At 40.3% G+C, this 21,557-nt stretch overlaps 1 protein-coding gene across 1 annotated transcript; it reads right to left on the bottom strand.

The window, feature by feature from the left end:
• Positions 1-11,976: 11,976 nt before the first annotated feature.
• Positions 11,977-21,326, bottom strand: LOC120718119. Its single transcript, XM_040006471.1, has 7 exons — positions 21,094-21,326; positions 20,498-20,543; positions 18,248-18,339; positions 18,048-18,158; positions 17,663-17,936; positions 17,185-17,346; positions 11,977-12,501 (listed from the first exon to the last, which is right to left on the bottom strand). The coding sequence occupies exons 1-7, from the start codon at positions 21,219-21,221 to the stop codon at positions 12,307-12,309; spliced, it is 1,008 nt and encodes a 335-aa protein (XP_039862405.1). The 5' UTR covers positions 21,222-21,326; the 3' UTR covers positions 11,977-12,306.
• Between the last annotated feature and the right edge of the window lie 231 nt (positions 21,327-21,557).

Below are 21,557 nucleotides of genomic sequence, written 5' to 3'. Positions count from 1 at the left end.
CTCAAATTCAGCTTTTCTTCGCTCAAAATAAATTTCTCCTCAAAATACAACACTTGCACCTGCATTTTTTTTTTTTTACGTGTGCTCAGAATGGTGGCACAAAAATAACGCCATAGAAAACTAGCTTTACTGTGTTGTCTGGGTCGACTTTGCTAGCGAGAGACAGAAAGAGGCGTTGAAAGGCTGCTCCAACAAAACTTATTGTTTCAGAGGAAAACACGAACACAGCGTACAGTCGAGTCTTAATAGCTTACTTACAGCTGGGCTCGTCAGGCACTCTTCTTGGCTGCAGTGGTTATTATTATATTTACATGCTTCCAGCTCCCGTTTCTGCTCGGTGACAGCTCGTTCTTTTCCTTTTTCTCCCTCCCTCGCTCACAGATACATAACAGGTATGGCGGTCCATTCTCCCTGCAGCAGGGACTACACTGCCCATGAGGCTACATTCTTTAGGGCGATGCCCGTAACACTCTGCCTTTTGCCTTCATATTAAATCATTTTTGCATAATAATTTTTAAAAATATTTCTTCACTCACGGGCCGTAAGTAGTGGTGACATGGGCCGCGAGATTGAGACACAGGCGTTAAGAGCTTCTTATTGCGTGTTTTGTTTGGGTTTCCACCGGGTGTTCTGGGAATCCATCCTACCTGACAAACCATCCTGTTTCTGCGAAATTAAGTGCCAAACCATACCTTTGTGAATGTTACCTACAAGCATACTTTAACGGGTAAAATGAAGTGGCAAACCATCCAGGCTTTATGAATATGAGCTACAAGCATACTCTGATGGGCAAAGTTAAGTGGCAGTGCTGGAATTACTCTGTGACAGCAGAAATGTGCATAAACTACTTACAGTAGGACGTTTTGCCAAAGGATGGTTTATCAGAACTGCGTGGAATTAACAAAAATAGATTGGGGGCAGCCTAACATATGAAACAGGAAAAGACCTCCATGTAATCCACTTATTTCAACAAAGTAACTGTATTCGGAATACCACCTTTTTAAATGGTAACTGTAACAGAATACAGTTACTCATATTTTGTATTTTAAATGCATAATGCCGGCACATGTATTCTGTTACTCCCCAACACTGCAGGACATACCTGCTGCAGCCGCACATGTTACAGATGACACTGTAAACACTAGACTGTGCACCACAAACCTCATTGCACAGGTATCATTAGGTGCAGATGGTGAATATGAAAGTACTCTTGGGACTTCTTTGAACCTCTTTGAATGAGGTTTAGGAAGGTGATAAGCACGTGTTGTAATGTGGACTGTGGTAGCTAAACTAATACATACAGTCTGGTACAAATGTATTCGGACGATGACACAATGTTTGGAATTTGCCTCTGTACACCATCACGGTGGATTTTAAATCAAACAAACAAGATGTGATTAAAGCGAAGACCTTTAGGTTTAGCTCAGATGGTTTAACAAACAATCTGAAGCATTACATTTATTCAGGAATTATAGACATTTTTATACATAAACCCACAATTTTATAAGCTCAGATGTATTCAGTCAATCGATCAACAAACAAATTAATGTTTAGCTGAGACATTTTCCCTTCATTTTTCCATTCAAGCAGAATGACCTGAAAGACAATAGAAGACAACTGAAGTGGATAATTCGAAATTTTCGTCCTTGTTAAAAAAATAAAAACAAAACAAGACAAAACATCTTGAGGAGTTAGATCCATCATTACATTCATGGATGGAAAAACAATAACGTCTTTTTTCCCATTAATATTGATGATTTAGTTTACTTTATGTACAGTTTGATGTTCTATAATGCTCTGCCATATAGTTTGCTATAAATGCCCTTTTATTGTCATCATCTCATGCTGCTGCAACTAAAGATTGTTGAAATCTGAAAAAAACAAGATTAAAACTGGGCAAATTAATAAATGAGACAACTGAGCGAAAACCTGTTAATGTACATCCTTAATGAGCGATGCAGTTCTTTGCAAGCCCGCTGCTATCCCTAATATTAGTCTGCCTGCTGTTCACTATTGTACCACACACTTTTTGCATTGTCTGTTGGTTTTGTTCCTTCTTGAGTTGCTCGATTATGTGTTATCTGCCTGTCTGATGCAGTATTTGTGTTAGATTGGATGTTATTCGTGAAGTGTGTTTTCACATGGTTTGTTTGGTGGGACTTTATGTAAATTAGGGTGTGTTGAGATGTTTAAGGATGTGTGCAGCTTAACTTTGAACTTTTATATCTTTCTTTTTAGCCTTTGCCATATTTTCTCATGAGGCTTGGCTGTTTGGCAGGCCACCATGGTAAATAACCGTGTGCTCTTAATAACTTGCCTCGTTAAATGATTAACATAAATGATGTGTTCTCACATGGTTTGTTTGGTGTGACTGTATGTAGAAAAGGATGTGTGGAGATGTATACGGATGTGTGCTGCTGATCTTTGAACCTTTTATATTTCTTTTTAGCCTTTGCCATATTTTCTCAATAGGCTTGGCTGTTTGGCAGGCCACCACGGTAAATAGCCGTGTGCTCCTAATAACTTGCCTGATTAAATAATTATAATAGGCAAAGGTACAATAACCTTATTGAACTTCCTTTGCAAGCACATGGTTAATGATTGCAGTTCTGAAGTGTCAAGCAGCATTCATGTATATGGATAAGGACTGTGTAGACTAAAAGATGAAATTTGTCATTTAATATTTAATGTTACACTGTATATAGAATCATCCAGAAGGATGCAGTATTTTCATAGGAGTGTTATCATTGTTATAGGTACCAACTAGGACATGTAGGGACCATACTGAAAGCAATAATTAAACTTTTTTTGTGTTTTTGGACATAAAGAAATACCCAAGATATTAAGAGAACTTTATTAATAATTTCAAAACCCAAAGTAAACCTATCTGAGAGATTGCAAAAACTTTAGGAGTAGACAAATCAATAATCTGGTACATTCTTAAAAAGAAAGAATGCATTGGGCAGCTCAGCAACACCAAAAGACCTGAAAGACCATGAAATAATACTGAAGTGAATCATTCTAAATTTCTTCCTTTTTTAAGAAAAAAAACTTGAGGCCTTACGTCTATCATTGCCAGCAGGGCCGTGCAGAGAGGTTTAAAGGGGCGGGTGCTCAAAGTTAAAAAGGGGCACATTGAACCAGGCTGAATAACAACAACACACATTCATCAAGAATCTAATATGGGCAACAAGGCAAAGCAAACGTAGCCGATGCTTTACCTGATGGGTACAATGTTGCTGTTGAGGGGTTGCTGTGGATAGTGCTGGAGGGCAGGGCTGTGCTGATCTGAGACTGAAGACATTAAAAAGTCCACAGGAGAGATGGTAGCTGATTAAACAAGTGTCATGAGATAATAACTAAATGCAAAGATTGGTGACAGCGCTTGGAACCATAAGGCAACAAAAAACTGTGAGAAATAATTTAGGCTCTGCCTGTGAATCACTCTTTGCTTCTCTTCTTCCTTCCATCCCATCATTTCATATATCACTCTCCACTTGCTGTCTTTCTGAGAACAAGGCACAACTTGCTATTGCAATAAACTATAATCTAATTATCCACACCTAACAACTCTTGCACTTAATCTATAATAAAATGATGACAGAAAAATGTTATAGCCCTGCCTTTAGTAGCCTCACACAGCTCCTGCTGTTTCCTCCTCATGTCCTTACCAGGCATGTCTGGACAATGTTATATCATGAGTAATAATTTAAAATAATCCATATACATAAAACACACACATGCACGCACACACAGTGACATTTTAGACCTTCTTCAGAATACTGTATATACTATGGGCATCATGGTGCTGATCCAGAATCCTTACATTATTATTTATTACTAGAGCTACAATAATAAAGCAATGAGGAGGGGGAAGTAATAAATATGAAATAATGTCATTATGACGATTCCATTTGTTTCACTATCCACTCTGTGCAGGGGCAAAGCTTATTACATGCTTAAACTGTAGAGATACAATCATTTTACTGGTGTAAAATCCAAATTTTGTCTTATTTAAAATATAAATCTAATATAATCTGCTTCTTGGGGCGATCGTGGCTCAAGAGTTGGAAGTTTGCCTTGTAATCGGAAGGTTGCCGGTTCGAGCCCCGGCTCCGACAGTCTCGGTCGTTGTGTCCTTGGGCAAGACGCTTCACCCGTTGCCTACTGGTGGTGGTCAGAGGGCCCGGTGGTGCCAGTGTCCGGCAGCCTCGCCTCTGTCAGTGCGCCCCAGGGTGGCTGTGGCTACAATGTAGCTGCCATCACCTGTGTGTGAATGGGTGGATGACTGGATGTGTAAAGCGCTTTAGTAAAATACAAATACAGGCCATTTACCACTTAATGTATGTTCTTTAAAATACAGCGTGTGTTTTTTAAAATATTATAATTATAACAATGCATAATTATGTGGACATGCATATTAGATCGTTTTTAGTGAAATATAATCCCTCCAGAAAGGCCGGAAAAGCCCGGAAACTTACTTTAAAACTAAATATGTTTCTAAATACTTTAAAACTAAATATGTTCCCTAAAACGGTGACAGAGCTACAGACCCATGACAGCCTTACACAGGTAGCCAGCAGCTATGACCAGCACTACTTGTGCAGTTAATAAAAGGACAGGTAATGTTTGTCGCGCTGTTGCACACACAGCACGCTCGTTTGTTTCAGTTCGTCAGTTGCAACAAGACAGCTTACCAACGTGTACGTAATAAGCTAATACTCCTGGGTGCTACACACTACAGTGTACGCTGTACACCTACTTACTGGTTTTGTCGCATCAGTCTGTGTCTCTGAGTTAACTTGTGTTTCTCCTACAGCTCCGGACCGGAAAAAAATGCGCGTGCTCTTTGTGAGCTCGTTCCCGGCTCGTAACCAGCGCGTTCTGTCGTCAAGGGCGATCATTGGTTAAATGTGATCATGTGACTGATGCAAGCCAGATCCTTTTATTTAGCAAAACTGTGATTAATAGTTAAATATTATTGTTGAGGGGCACAGACAGGACTCCGCACGCACACACACATTAAAAATAATAATAATAATTTTTTTTAAAAAGTTGCCTCAACAAAAGGGCACCTTGGGCACCCATCAGGAAAGGGGCAGGTGCTCAAGCCCCTCTAGCCCCCCCCCCTCTGCACGTGCCTGATTGCCAGAGCCTACGATCAGGAGATGTATTCATGAATGAAAATACAACAAGATCAGGAAAACCAGATTTGAGTTTTCCGATAAAGATCTAAAAGAATCTGGAGAGAATCTGAAAACAAAAGAACCTAGTTGGTCACAGCAGATGGCCCCGCCCCTCCCTGAGCCTGGTTCTGCCGGAGGTTTCTTCCTGTTAAAAGGGAGTTTTTCCTTCCCACTGTCGTCAAAGTGCTTGCTCATAGGGGGTCATATGATTGTTGGGTTTTTCTCTGTATCTATGAAGCACCTTGAGGCGACTTTTGTTGTGATTTGGCGCTATATGAATAAAATTGAATTGAATTGACGATGAAACCAGGATCAACTTTCCTTTTCCAGAATGACTGGAAGCTCATGATCCAAAATATACCATATCATTTGTCTGACATAGCAGAAGCAGTATAATGGCATGGGTATGGGCGTCATGTTCATGTATGAGTTGTATAGATTTAATGTTTTATTTGGGAACAGAATGGTGTGTATGTGTAAGTTTGGTGATGGAGTTTTTATTATGAATGAATGATGAATTTTTATGAATTATTATGTCTATTTTTTTATGTTTAAGAACAACAGATGGAAATTAGCCTTTGGCTATAATCTGGCATGTTTACATTCATGTAATTTTTTTACATTTATGTTCATTAACATGCACTGTCCTAAATAAATAAATAAATAAATGTTCATTAGTGTCAGCAGTGTTCACTGTGTGTTTACACTTCCATCATTACCCTTCTGTGTATTTAAGTCCTCTGTTTCCTTTTGTTCATTGTCAGGTTGTCTGTTTTCCCTTGTCTCATGTTTCTTAGAACAAATGAGATGTCACAGCGAGTGAGAGGAGCCGTGTGGAGGAGGAAAAGGAGGATCCACACGCAGGCAGTCGTGAAGGTGTAAAAGGTGATTTATTGAACACAAAAGGAGAGGCAAACGGCAACACGGAGAACTAAACTATACTGGGAAACAACTAAAACTACAAAGCACAAACCTGAATGAGAATGAGCAGAGGAGAATGATGATGGACAGCAGGGAGAACACACAGGTGAGACATGGTAGAAACGCTGATGAGGCAGGGTGGAATACACAGACGGACCAGCAACTACAATGACGGAGGACACGACTTAAATACACACAGAGAAATACGGGAATTACACACAGGTGGTGGACACAGCTGGGAACAATCAGTAAGACGAGACAGAGGTAAAACTGAACACACTCACATGAGACGCAGACCTTCACAATAAAACATCACACGCAGGCTCGACATCGAGAGACAGACAGGAAATAACATATGAAACTAAACCCGCATCTTAAACCCAGATAAACAGAAACATGGAACTCTAATAATAAACATCATAATCATCATCATAAACACAACAAGAGAACAAGAAAACAATCCCCGATGCAAACTAAAACCCAAACATAATAAAACTCAAAATACTGGGTCCAACGGACCCAGAACCGTGACATGAGATTCCTGATGTTGACTGAAGTGTCAAGCAGCATTCATTTATGTAGATAGGCATTGTGAAACAAAAACAAAATATCCAAGATATTAAGGGTACAGAAATAATAATTTAATAAAAACCCTGTAAAACTGTCATTTTTACACTTTTGTTGTTTTCTTTTCATTTCTTGCTGATGTGCACAAAGTTTAAGCAATGTTAAAAAACAAAAATCCCAATCCAGAAAGGTCATGGGAGAGTTCACTGATGTTGGCACATGATGCAGCATGTTGGTACGTCATTGTTCATTGTACAGTTACAAAGTTATCAGTTCAAACATGATTTCACAACAAGGACTCAAGGTGACATTAGAGTTGGTTCAATGGATAACTTTGTTTGCTTTTTCAAACCAAGATCAATAAAGTCTGTATGTAAACACTGATCAGTGAAATAAAACATGGGGAGTGAGCATCATCATCAGTGAAGTCGAACTCCTAACAGCCATGATGACAATGATGCCCTCTCTCCTCTCTGCAGCCCTGTTGCTCTCACTGATTCCTTGGACTTTGACTGAAGGTAAGTTTCATAACAATAAGTGTAATTTTTATTAGAATGACTGTCATTATCATTTAATATCTATTTTTAACCTTTTGTCTGTGGCTCATTTAGCATCGCCAATGATTCCCATTGCTATAATGGTGAAGAACACCTTACAAAACAAACCTCTACAAACCTACAAGACTGAAGTGATTAGTGGGGGGATCCTGCTGGGTGCGATGAAGAGACTCAGTAACTCCGATGCAGGCTTCAAGTGAGATAACAGCATCAGTTGGAACCTCAGTCTTTTAATTTACATGCAGAAATTTATGTTGACACAAGAATTTTAATAATCTTATAACTTCTAGGATGTTTTAAAGGACATGTAATCTCCATTGAGCAACTATGGCTAACATACATCTATGAAATCTGGTGCATACATCTAATATACTAAGATATGCACAGAACATCATGGAACCATGCCTTAATCCCAATATGACGCTCACCATACTTTGAATGAAATTTGCAGCTTTTCATTTTGCACTGAAGGACTGTCTGTGGCAGCTTTGCAACTGTTTAACTCCTCTCCTCGTGTCAGTATGTTGTTATCAACTGTCACATCATTACTGAGTTTAGTTACAGATTCCACAGAACACATCGTCACAGAAGGCAGTAAAATACTAGTATACAGTACATCGTTTTAAAAAAAATATGAAATGGTATCTGTTATGACAGTTACTAATCCTGTTGTCAGATTTATCCACATTTACAATTTATAGCTTAAGCCTGTTTCAATACATCCTCTTTCCAATAAAACGTAGACTACAACAGATGAGGCAGGGTGTACATTAGGGTGTTGCTGCCATTTAATTGACAGTCCAACCCAGTATCACAGGAAAGAGTGTAACAGACACGCCAGTCCACTGTGTCCATTTCACGCTTTGCCTCTCCACAGACATGCACGTAGCTCCAGTACATTGCAGTAAGCTTCAGTACCAGAAGAGGGTGATAGTTTATTTCAAGCCAACACCAAAATAATCATGGGAAAGTGTTTAAACACACATGTAAATACATATTATCCACGTAGCATAATTGTTTCTAACATCACCCTGGAAAGGACTTCATACCTTCTTCGGTAACGAGCACTTTATGGCTTTAGATACATTATCTCCTCCTGCTGGTATTTCAGCTTTTGCATGTGCATCTATTTCAGACTCTGGAGAGAAAAAGTGTGAAATGGACACATTGGACCTGTGTGTCTGTTACATGCCCCGAAAAGGCCTTCAGCTTCTGAGTCAGATCCATGCCTTACTCTCCTCTACTCCAATCTGCTCACCGAATAATTTCATCATCATCATCATCGTTTATTTATATAGTACTTTAAAAACACACCTGATAGACCAAAGTGCTCTACAAAACAAATATAAATATAGTAATAAAATAGCAAAAACCAAACATAGCAATAAAAGAAATAAAAATGTCAGTGACCCACACAGTAAAAGCCAGGGAATAAAAATAGGTTTTTAATCTGGACTTGAAATTAATTGTATTTTTAAAATCTATGATAGCCAATTGCCAAACATGTAGCTTTAAAAAACACCACTTTGGTGACATAAGGATCTTCTGTATAGTCTATGCTGTAAGTATTTGAGATTATCTGGACATCAATTGTCTACCCAAATTAACCAATCTGATATACACTTTCTTTGAAGTTAGAGTGACCCGTAGCAGCCATACTAATTATACTGAGCTGATGTAGTTGCAGAGCCATAACTCAGCACTGAGAGGAGGTCTTGGTGATGTTTGGGACAGGAAGGCTGCTGTTTGTTTTCAAAACTGATGGTCAGTGTTTTGTCTTTGGCCGTTTCTAACTTTAAGTGGCTGTTTATACTCTTATACATGATGACTTTCATCGTCATGTTACACATACATAACACCAAACCAAGATCGTTCCCTCACCCGAACCACGTTAGAAAGAAAGAAGAAATGCAAACACAGCTGCCACGTAACAGGAAATTTGCTGAGGAAGTGAGCTCAAATACTGAGCCTGACTGCTGTTGTTGATCATTTACAAGGTCTTTTCTTTCTCACAGATTCACCTACAGTGACAATGATAACTATGGGCCTTATCTGGAGAGTGTGAATGGCGTGGCTGGGAATAATGAAGCTCGTACCTACTGGCAGCTGCTGGCCAATGTCACAAACAGTGAATTCAAACCAACCGAAGTTGGTAAGCTCACTGTAAAATGTTCCATAACATTTCTTGTTGTATTCAACTTATCATACTTTATTGATACATCTATTGAATATTTCTAATACTGAACTGTTTGCAGGTATCGGCTGTATCATTCCCAGCCCATATCAGCAAATTATCCTGAACTTTACAGTGTGGTAAATATTCATCAGTCTGAATGCAACAGAATGACTTCAAAGGCTAATCCTGGAAGTGACTGCAGAGGAATTGATTTCATAGATCAGTAACATCTAGCTGTTTGTCGCTGAGTGACAATAAATTTGAATAAAGCATCATTACAAGTGTTGGTGTTGTTAGTCTGCAAGAGGCATACAGCATTACTGACACGGCAACACCTGACATCTTTGAATTTATCATCATCACTTACAACAATTATATGTATGCAACACAGTTATACAGATGTGTTATACAGTTATACAGATGTGCTGAAGGCAGCAACCTGAAAAAAATGCAATATATGTTCTCAAGAACAGATCCTGGCAGAGAAAAGAAACAAAAGATGCTTTCTGCTTGATTTGGGTGAATGATGTGTCCATGATCGAGTCCATGATGTCTGCTAATTATGACCCAGTGTCGTCACTCAGACGATGCCAGGGCTTTTGCATTTTATTTTAAAACTAAAGAACCACTATATAATTACAGTCTTCTCCCATACGTCCACGTATAACAATTTTTAACTTTGTTACATTTGAACTTAACAAAAAGTGACACTTCAGTGTCATTTAGCAATAACTATTTCATATTCATACACACAACAAAAACAGCAACATTTTCTTAAATTCAATGTGGTTTCCAGATGTGACAAATAATATTTACGTGATGAAATCAATTAAATGATCATTTATCATTACTGGAACCTCAGTCCAGTCCTCTATAATCCAGACAAGTCCCATCTTAAACCTTCTACCCGTACGAAAACTGAAACTGAGACAAGACTTCTTTATTCTTTCATGTCTTATAAAACCATTTCATGTCACTCCTCCTGCAACCCTGGTAAAGATAACCAGAAGAGACTGGATGCATATTTCATACTAGTATTTACTTCTCCAAGTTCCCACTTGTGCATTATGTGTTGCTTTGTAAATTCTTGTGATGTCTCAAGTAGAGATGGACCGATCCGATATTACGTATCGGTATCGGTCCGATACTGACCTAAATTACTGGATCGGATATCGGAGAAAAATAAAAAATGTAATCCGATCCATTAAATATCACGAAAGCACCTTACAAAACTTGCAACACGCCGTAACTCACCTCAGAACGTTAGCACGTCGGAGCAGTATGCATCACGTGATAGAGCGGCTGTGGCATGCGGGACCTGTCGGTGGTCTGGATAGCATTTGGAGCTTCGCTAGCAACCCGGCATTTCATCTCCGACAAAGTTATCCCCGAGAGAAGTAAAGCAAGTGTGTAAGTCCATCTCTGAATGTTTGTAAAGCAGTCCTGCGTTAAGCTTAACAAGCGATATATGGAGCGACTGCCTCTTCTTGCTGCTACTTCAATCATGAAACTGCTTAACGATCAGCTGATCGGCTTTTCTGTCGGGAGTCCGTGTCTCTAGTTTGTTTTTGGCCCACTTTGCACCAGAAAGAGGAAACCAGCGGCTGAACAACAGCAGCACGTTTAAGCTTGATCAGCTGTTGTTAGAATGTATTTAATATTACTTTCTACTCGAGGATCTTTTTCTACGTAGCTGACGCTGGTAACTGTGCAGGGGCGGATCTAGCAAAGTTTAGCCAGGGGGGCCGATAGGGCATTAACAGGGAAAAGGGGGCACAAAGACATACTTTTCTTTCTTATTCTCATTTAAAATGTCTAGCTTTTAATAAATAATTATCTGACACCCAAAGTTTTAATTTGATGCAAAATGAATAGAAGTCAATTACTGTATATAGTAACTATTAAGTCTAATATATATACCCTAGTAAGCTATAGTACTTTTTCCTTTGGGAAGGTACCATCTGTGCAGTCTGCAATTTTGTTGAAGAAAGATGTTGAATCTATTTAATATTTCTTGAAAAATAATTGATTTCTGTGCATTTTTTTTCACACTGCATCAAATTAAGGTTGATTACGTCGATTAAGCATCATGAGGTGGAGCGTGAGGGGTGGTTCCCTATTTTTTATTTATTTATTTTTGTTGTTGCTGGGAGTTGGAACCCTATTAGTTAGGTTGCTTAATATTTATGCTAAGTACTCTTTAAAATACCAGAATAGGGAGGATGGTGTAGGTTTAAGTTTATTAGATTGATCAGTATTGCTGAACTATGAAATATTTTTTTTTGCATACAGGTATAACAGAATAGCTTTAGTGTAGTTGTTGTTTTAAACTTGAGTATGAACTTATACAAAATGCAGCAAGATATTTAAAAAACAGTTTTGTTGATTAAAAAACACTATATCGGATTCATATCGGTATCGGCAGATATCCAAATTTATGATATCGGTATCGGTATCGGACATAAAAAAGTGGTATCGTGCCATCTCTAGTCTCAAGCTGAAGTTTTACTGCTGCCATCAGTGTTTTGAAACAGGATGTAATAAGTGAAGAGTCAATGTACTTGAGAAATTTGGAGACGTTTTCTTACTTTAATGAGATGATAATAGACAAAATGAACATGTTCAGACTTGAAATTAGCATCTGACATAATTTAAGCACAAGCAAACACACAGACATGATAGGAAAGTGCAGTTTGTTACACAGTGTGTCTGTGAACTAAAATAGCAAAGCCCAATATTTATGTACTGACACCAACTACGGCTGTTTGGCAGCTTAAGTTGAAATTTATTTTTAATTTAACCACTGATGACTTTTTCAGCACTGTTTTTAAAAAAAAAAAAAAAAGTTTGTTTCAAACATTCAGGTAAAAAAAACAGTCTGAATGATTTTTAATGACCTTCAGTCTTCCGGATGTTTCTGAAATGATGCCTCTCTCAGAGGGTCAACAGAACATCTGGCACAGGACAGCTGTGATGAAAGAAAGGGAGGAGGTTTCCCCAAACCTCTGGATCCAGGAAACCCAGTTTGGTCCTGATGGTCTCCCTCACTAGTTTCCCCCCAGGGTGGACGTAGCTGTTGATAATATTGTGGACTCTATTATTAAATGAAAAGAATAAATTACACTTCTATGAAACCGTCTGCTGTGTTTTTAATTTAAAGTTTCCATGTTAGCAGGCTGTAGAGTGCTCTGTAAGTGTAATGGATCTAAAACTGTTTAAATCTTCAGTTTTATATCATCCTCAGTCTTATTTTAAAATCCTAAAGGACAACATTACATTTCTGATATTAACAGTAACTCTGGGCCTCTGTGGAGTGTGCAGCTGATGTCATATCTGTCTAAAAAGGATAAAAAAAACAAGTAAGGAGTGCTGCATCACTCAAAAATACAGACTATTAGAGTAACAGGTGTATGGCACTGCTAACTAGCTAGCAAAACAAGCCTCTAACACACAGTGTGTATGCTAATGGATAATCTAGGAAACTAATTAACAACAGAGTGATTTCAGATATTGTAGAACTATAAGATGATAAACTGTGTGTCTTTTTAATAATAGTGATGTGGTTGTATTTACCTTAATTTAGTGAGTCGTCAGTAAAACCATCAGCAGATAAACTGGAGCAGCCTGGCTACGTAAGAAGTGTAGGGGGGCGTGTTCGCGGTCACATCCAGTGAAGGTACTCAACTAGTGATGGGATTTCCGGCTCTTTTTACAGAACTGGCTCTTTCGGCTCCGAACCAACTCTTCAGGTTGTTTTGTTGCTTTAATTAATTTATTATTAACAATAATATAAAATTACGCACAAAAGGAATTACTAATGTAAAAAAAAGTTGTTTTATTTATATATGTTTATATATAATTATAAATATATATATTCGTCACTTTTTGCTATATCTGCCATAATCTTGCATGGGCATCATGCAAATTCGCTACAGTAGAGACACTCTGGTTTCTATTGGGCTACAATTCACGAACATTTCACCATGTTTAACTCCGGACCCAACCTGGCCAAAGGAGATCCTGAGAGAGAACAAAGGACGCGACCCTAAGCGACGGCCTCGAGGGAAACGAGCCGGCATCAGGAACAGGCTACGGGCTCGCGCACACCGCGCACCCATGCCCAGTATCCTGCCAATGTTCAATCCATTGAGAACAAGCTCGATGACCTCAGAGCCAGAATCAAGTTCCAGAGAGACATTCGGGACTACAACCTCCTCTGCTTCACCGAGACTTGGCTGAACCCAGCGATACCAGACCACGCCGTGCAGCCGACGGGATTCTTTTCGGTTTACCGCATGGACAGGACAATGGAGTCAGGGAAGAAAAGAGGTGGTGGAGTGTGTTTGATGGTGAACAACAGATGGTGCGACAGCACAAACATCTCCCCACTCACACGCTCTTGCTCGCCCAATCTGGAACTTTTGATCATTAAATGTCGACCTTTCTATCTCCCTCGGGAATTCACTGCGGTCATTGCCTGCACTGTTTACATTCCGCCTCGCGCGGACTTGGACACTGCCTTATGTGAGCTACATGAGGCTCTCACACATCAACAAACACTTCACCAAGATGCCGCACTCATTGTTATGGGAGATTTTAACAGAGTGAATCTCAAACGGACATTTCACAACCTTCACCAGCACATCAACTGCCCCACCCGGGGCACGAGGACATTAGACCACTGCTACACCCCGTTCAAGAACTGTTACAAGGCTCAGCCCCTGCCGGCATTTGGAAAATCGGACCATGCTGCCATCTTCCTCATGCCTGCTTACAAACAAAGGCTAAAGCAGCAACCACCAATCAGGAGGGAGGTCGCTCGGTCGACGGACCAATCAGTGGCCGCGCTGCAGGACGCACTGGATGACGCAGACTGGGACATGTTTCGGCGCAGCTCTGATGACATCAACATGTTTACGGAAGCGGTTGTGGGATTTATCGAGAAACTAGTGGACGACACAGCAGAAAGAACTATCATCTGAACGTTTCCCAACCAGAAGCCGTGGGTGGATAAAAACATCCGCAACGCTCTGAGATCACGCACCGCTGCCTACAATGAAGGGCTCGTCTCCGGTAATATGGACCTATACAAGGCTGCGTCCTACAACATGCGCAGCGCGGTCAGAAAGGCAAAGCGGAGCTACGGGGAAAACTAGAGTCACAGCTATGACAGTGCGACTCTAGGAGCCTGTGGAAAGGACTGTGGACTATAACGGACTATAAACGACCAGCTTCTTCAATGAGGAATGCCGATGCTTCACTGGCTGATGAGCTGAACACGTTTTATGCTCGCTTCGACGCCGCAGCAATTAAAACAACAAACGGCTGCGCGCGCTCGAAGTGCACCAGTGCAGAAAATGCATTCGTAATCACAGAGCATGCCGTGAGGAACACCTTTAGGAGGGTGAACACCAGGAAGGTAGCAGGACCAGATGCAATCCCTGGCCGGGTCCTGAGAGCCTGCGCTGACCAGCTAGCACCGGTGTTCACGGAGATCTTCAACCTCTCCCTGGCCCAAGCTGTGGTTCCCACGTGCTTCAAACAGTCCATCATTGTTCCTGTTCCAAAGAAACAACAGCCCGCTTGCCACAATGACTACCGTCCAGTACCACTGACTTCAATTGTGATGAAGTGTTTTGAAAGACTGATGAGAGATCACATCACTTCTTCACTTCCTGCCACCATCGACTCATTTCAGTTTGCTTACCGGACTAATCGTTCCACAGACGATGCCATATCTCACCTGCTCCACACATCCCTGAGTCACCTGGACACTGGCAGAGGGAATTATGTTAGGATGCTGTTCGTGGACTACAGTTCAGCATTCAACACAATAATTCCCTCTAAGCTTTTCACCAAGTTGACGGATCTAGGACTCAGCTCATCACTGTGTCAGTGGATCCTCAACTTCCTCACAGACAGACCCCAATCAGTGAGCGTGGGAAAACAAGTCTCCCCCTCCATCTCACTCAGCACTGGAGTGCCTCAGGGCTGTGTTTGAAGCCCCCTGCTGTACTCACTGTACACTTATGACTGTGTAGCCACATCAGACACCACCTCCATTGTCAAGTTTGCTGACGACACTGCTGTTGTGGGCCTGATCTCCGACAACATCGAGACGGCCTACCTGGAGGAGATTAGGAACCTGGAGACCTGGTGCCAGGAGAATAATCTCCTCCTAAACATCAGCAACACTAAGGAGCTGATCGTGGACTTCACTACAAAGCAGGCGAGGAATTACAAACCCCTCAACATCAGTGGCATGCCAGTGGAGAGAGTGGACAGCTTCCGATACCTGGGTGTCCACATCACTCAGGACCTGTCATGGTCCTGCCACATCAACACCCTGGTTAAGAAAGCTCGTCAGCGTCTCTTCTTCCTCAGAAGACTTAGAGACTTCCATCTGCCACTGAGGGTGCTCAAGAACTTCTACTCCTGCACCATCGAGAGCGTCCTGACGGCAAACATCTGCACCTGGTTTGGGAACAGCACCAAGCAGGACAGACGAGATCTGCAAAGAGTGGTGCGCTCAGCCGAACGCATCATTCAATCAGAGCTCCCTGACCTGCTGTCCATCTACACCAAGCGGTGCAAGACCAAAGCTAGGAAGACTATGATGGACCTCTCCCATCCCAACAATGGACTCTTCTCACTGTTGAGGTCTGGGAAACGCTTCCGCTCCCTTAAGGCCAAAACAGAGAGAATGAGGAGGAGCTTCTTCCCCCAGGCTATTCGGGCCCTGAACCAGGTGTAGGACTGGACTCTCACACACACATCACATCACCACACGCACTCTGGTTTTTCTTTTTCTCTATGCACACTTCCTATAATTTATAATCTTTATAATCTCTTTCTGCTATTTGCACATTTTTTACTGTAAATTTCTAAGTTAAATTGTAAATTTTTGTAGTGACCTGTAAATTGTAAATACTGTAAAACTTTTTTCTGTCATTTAATGGTCGGGCATTGCATTGCACAGCTACAAGCATTTCACCCCATGTCATACTGTGTATGGTTGTGTGTGTGTGACAAATAAAATTTGAATTTGAATAAATATATGCGGTGGCCCCTGGGAAAAAAGCACGTACAAACTCCAAAACACATTTCTAGCATGAACTGAACTTCCAAAACAGAGCTACCTAGATCACTTAAATTACACAATTGAATGCATATGTGTATTGTTTGTGTATTTATACACAAGCACTCATATATATTCAAATAATTTAAAAAAAAAGTTCATTTACCTGTTGCTACCACACACCAAATCCGGTCGTTGGTACTTGCTGACTTGTGTAGCCACTAGGTAACAAAAGCTCAACACTGCAGCCTAGCATCCTGGAGCACTTCTGTTGTGTTTGTACGTTTTTTGGAGTTTTTATGCGCTTCTGAGTTTTTACGTGTTTTGGAGTTTGTACGTGTTTTGTCTCTAGGGGCCACCGCATATATCTATATATAAACATATATAAATAAAACCACTTTTTTTACGTTAGTAATTCCTTTTGTGCATAATTTTATATTATTGTTAATAATAAATTAATTAAAGCAACAAAACAACCTGAAGAGCCGGTTCGGAGCTGAAAGATCCGGTTCTTTTTAGTGAGCCGAACCGAAAGAGCCGGATCTCTAAAAAGAGCCGGAAATCCCATCACTACAAATTACAGGGACACCAGCTCAAACTTCAGTATGCACAACAGACAGGTACTTTTTGCTCAAGGGCAAAAACCCGAAGTATTCTCTGACCGATCTTGATAATGAAAACTTTAGGTTGGTTACTTACAAGCTTTGTGTACTCAGAATGTTCCAAGGGATTAATAGTTCTCTGAAGTCCCTCCAAGGTTTCCTCATCCAGTGGGCATTCAACTTCAGGAACCACAACTGTGCTGTTAGATTCTTCTTGCAGTACAGCACTCTCCCAGTCAATGCCAGGATCCTGAAGCTCCTTCAAATCCACAAACATATATAATAGTCATTATTCAAGAATAGGTACTTTTGGGAGGAATGTTATTTTGTGTAAGCGTTTTTTCCATTAAATACAACAATTTAAAAAGAATGCCTTTGTTTTCATGTTCTTCTTACTGTAATTTAGATTAGTGGTAATTGATAAGCAAGAATGTATAAAATCACCAGAAGCATCTCCCAGATGTGCTACAAGAGTTTAATTTGTTAATTTCAGAAGAGCAGAGTTAACTGCTAACTAAAATTTTGAAATTCAACATTTAAATAAATCAAAAAAAAATCGGATTATGATCTGGTACCTCAAGTCTCTCGCCCTCGTCCAGCTCTTGTAGATGTCCCATACACCAGAGCTGTTCAGGAGTGAGACCCCCTTCTGTCCTGAGGGGATGATTATTCCATCCTCCAACAAAGGTGACAAGATCTGCTCGGAGTCGAGGGACAAAGATGTAGTGGACACCAAAGAGATGAATGACATCTGAAATGTCAAGCAGGCCATCCTCCTCGAGTGAGTGAAGAATATCATGGTACTTGCTAGTGACTGCAATCCAGACATCACGCCAAAGTCGTTCTACTCTGTAAATACATTTGAATTTCAGGTATTTCATGCTTCAAATCAATATCAGAACTGCTACAACAATCTACCCATGCAGTCAATAATAATATAAAAAACATCAAAAGACTAACCTCTGATTGTGGACACTCTTTCCAGATATGAAACTCCCTCTCCCTGTTCCTCTTGTGGCAAACATGAAATGTGCAATGTCCAGGTTTTCTACTCCTTGATCTGCCCTAACCCTATGATAAAAATACATTTTTAAGGAATTTTTAAAGTTTTCTTTAATGAAACTTGTTGCTAGCATATAAATTTAATCAGGGCATAAAACCTTGATGGCAAGCCGTGAAGCTGGGCTGATCTCAGGAAAAATGAGAATGCAGTTTTTGCCCTGTTGTTAGTTGTTGCATCCAAGTACAGGACCTGCAGTAAAAACAAATAGAAAATTAAAGATCTGGGCCCTATTTCAGGAAGCCGGTTTAGAAAACTCAGAGTGAAAAACGATACTCAGGGTTGAGTAACCCCGAACTTTCCAACTCGGAATATTCGGTTTCAGAAAGGCTGATAACAATTAGTTCAATCAACGCGGAGTTGCTTTAACCCCAAGTTAAGCGCGCGCACGAGGATACATAAAGCCCTGATTAGTGGAGCACAGATTAAGCGAGTCACCATGGAGACGGAGGGAAAGAAGGCGCGGTCAATGTATCTTACAGCGCTTGAGGCCGAAATTCTGATGGCAGCATATGCCGATAACATGCAAATTATGCGGAAAAAAAGGTAACACAGCCTCAGCTGCAAAAGAAAGGGAGCATGCATGGCAAAACATAGCCGACAGAGTCAATGCGTGAGTGTTAATTTAAACATTGATCTAGGGATTTCCACCCATTTAACACGTTATTTTATTATATTTTATTTTATTTTTTATTTTATACATTTGATTTTGTGATGTGATGTGATTTGAGCGCAGGTGCAACCCAACAGGCCCCAAACGTTCCTGGCAGCAAGTAAAAATGAAATATAAAAATATAGTCCAAACAGGTAAGGTGTAATTATATTATGAGCCATAGTGCTTGGTCTGTTTGTCCGATGTCAATCAATTGCAGTTAGAGGCTACATTAATTTCCTTTCTGTAAGCACTTATTGAAATTATCTGAGCACATTACAAGTACATATTTGCTTACTCTGTATGCTCAAATGTGACCCGTTATAGCCAACAGAAAAAGAAGCGGAGGCCCGAAAAACAGGTGGAGGTCCTCCACCACCACCACTCACAGAGGCTGAGCAGTTGGCTTCCACATTTGTGATAATGTTGGCAGCATCACATATGATCTTCACAGTGCAGAGAACACAAATTGGCATCCATTACTATAATGAAATAATTTGTTAGTTTGAAATGCTACAGGGAACTATGTACCTGTACATTAATGCTGTGGAAAGACTTCCTGTTCACATAGTCTCCTTCATTTACTGAAGGAGCAATGATTGGAATGTGAGTGCCATCTATACAGCCAATCACGCCTGGGAACCGTGAGAATAAATGTAAAATTTAAGTAGTAGTTCAAGTATCACCACATCATGAATTAAGTTTCGTTCATCCTGATACCTGCAATTTTGTGGCATCCCTCTTTGATAAATCTTGTGGGTCTATGACCGGGGAACACCACCAACGAGTACAGGAGACGTTTCAGTGCAACTGTAACATTCCTGACTGCCCGACAGACGGTAGCCTTGGAAACGTGCTCAGCGTCACCAATATTATACAGAAAGCTCCCGTTTGCAAAAAACCGAAGTGCAATACAAATAATATGTACAGAACTGAGAGAATGTCCGCGGTGTGTCACATGAGCAGTATTAGGCCTGAGGATGTTATTCGAATGAATTATAGATTGTGCTGAAAAACAGTAACGTTCACACAGAAAATCATCAGGAAATGATCAAATGTCCAAACGCGCTCTAATCACTCTCTCCCGGCAGAGAGCTCTGCGGAGAATTTGGGCTTCAACATCTACTGGCTCTTCAAGGAAGGGACACGCCATGTCTGACACTTCCTACAGTCAGGTGTCCGACAAAGAGGCGGAGAAAGTCAGGGTTAGTTGAAGTAAACCTGCTAGGGGGCAGGTTAGCTTCACGGAGTGTGTCGTCATAGTAACTCACTCAGAATTAATCTAAACTCGCTTTGTGAAACCGAAAACCCAGAGTTTTCGTTAACTCAGGGTATACTTACTCAGAGTTTGCACTAAACCGGCTTCCTGAAATAGGGCCCTGGTTTCAGATCATGTATAGTTTTTCAGTTAATAATGCAGTTTCATAATAAGTGTTCAAGGAATATTGTACGGTTCTATGTTCATTACCATAATTCAAAGCTTGAGTAGTCTATACATCAATATTGGTAGTACTTATCAAAAAATGAAAATGGCCTTTTAGTTGAACCTTTTCTTTGTAAAGAACTGATTAGAAATTTTAAAAAATGCAAATCGTCCACTATGTTGGCTTGCTGAATAATTGATGTTCATAAAAAATAACCTAATAAAGCTCTCATTTCAAAACTACCAAATATTCTACATAACAGTTACAATTTTACCTTCCTTGAGTAGCCATCCACTCCACCAAAGATCACAACATTGTACCTGTTTCAGAGGGAAAACAATCTCACTAAGGCTGGATTTGCAGAACATGTAAGACATTGAAAATACATTTTTCATACGCACACTTGCCACTGATTTAAACTGGACACTTGTCAGGTGTGCTGAAAATAATACCAACATTTTTAGATGTGAAAGTGGATAAGTTCAATGAGACTAAATATTTTAGTTCTCTTGTCATGATTTTCTGGAGCACTTACCGTATTATGTGTTGATAGGCTTGTTATCATGGAAAATATCGATATACAAAGTGTAAATAATTGCTCAAGAAAATTTACAATTAACAATATTACTGGTTATGTTACACATCCTGTATTCCCTTTACTTAATATTACTCTATCAAGTGCTTTTTAAAATATTATAAATACACTGAAAGCGTGTAATTGTACCTGTGCATGTGCAATGACAATAAAGTTGAATTCTATTCTATTCTATTCTAAAGACCTATCAGATAAGGTTGATTAAAGCAGATTTAAAGTATAACGTGCATCTTTCTGCCCAACTTGTGTCAGAGCTATATAAGTGGGTATTTTACCTTATTAGCTTGTGATTTGTGTCTATGTGGACCAGGGAGAGAGGGCCTCGCACCGAGTAGCTTCTTTGCACAACACAGCCTAGTTCTGTGATCCGTGTGAAGATCCCTACAGCATCAACTCGATGCATGGAGTACGGTGTACATTTTAGGACATCGTCAGGTCTCAGGAAAAAAGTTGTCAGGTCTCAGTCTCACATGAAAAAATGTCAGGTCAAATCTGAATAAACTTTTAGGCATTACGCTGACGGACAGATGGATGGACCATGAATGCTTTCTCATCCTTCTTGTCATGCACCATGGAAGTGTCTGAGGGGCTTTTCCACTTGGAATCGGGATACTGTGTCCACACTTCAGAGGTGGAATTTCCAGCATCTCACCTGGGCCTCATCTGCAAACAATCAGCAGGAGGGCTTCTTAAACCAGCGCTGCCTGCTACTCCTCGCCAGTTTGTTCTGCCATCTCCA

Source organism: Simochromis diagramma, unplaced genomic scaffold, assembly GCF_900408965.1.
Source record: "Simochromis diagramma unplaced genomic scaffold, fSimDia1.1 OVJJ01000024.1, whole genome shotgun sequence".
Classification (NCBI taxonomy): domain Eukaryota; kingdom Metazoa; phylum Chordata; class Actinopteri; order Cichliformes; family Cichlidae; genus Simochromis; species Simochromis diagramma.
The sequence above is the reverse complement of the archived record's forward strand: the minus strand, read 5'-3'. Positions and strand labels throughout refer to the sequence as shown.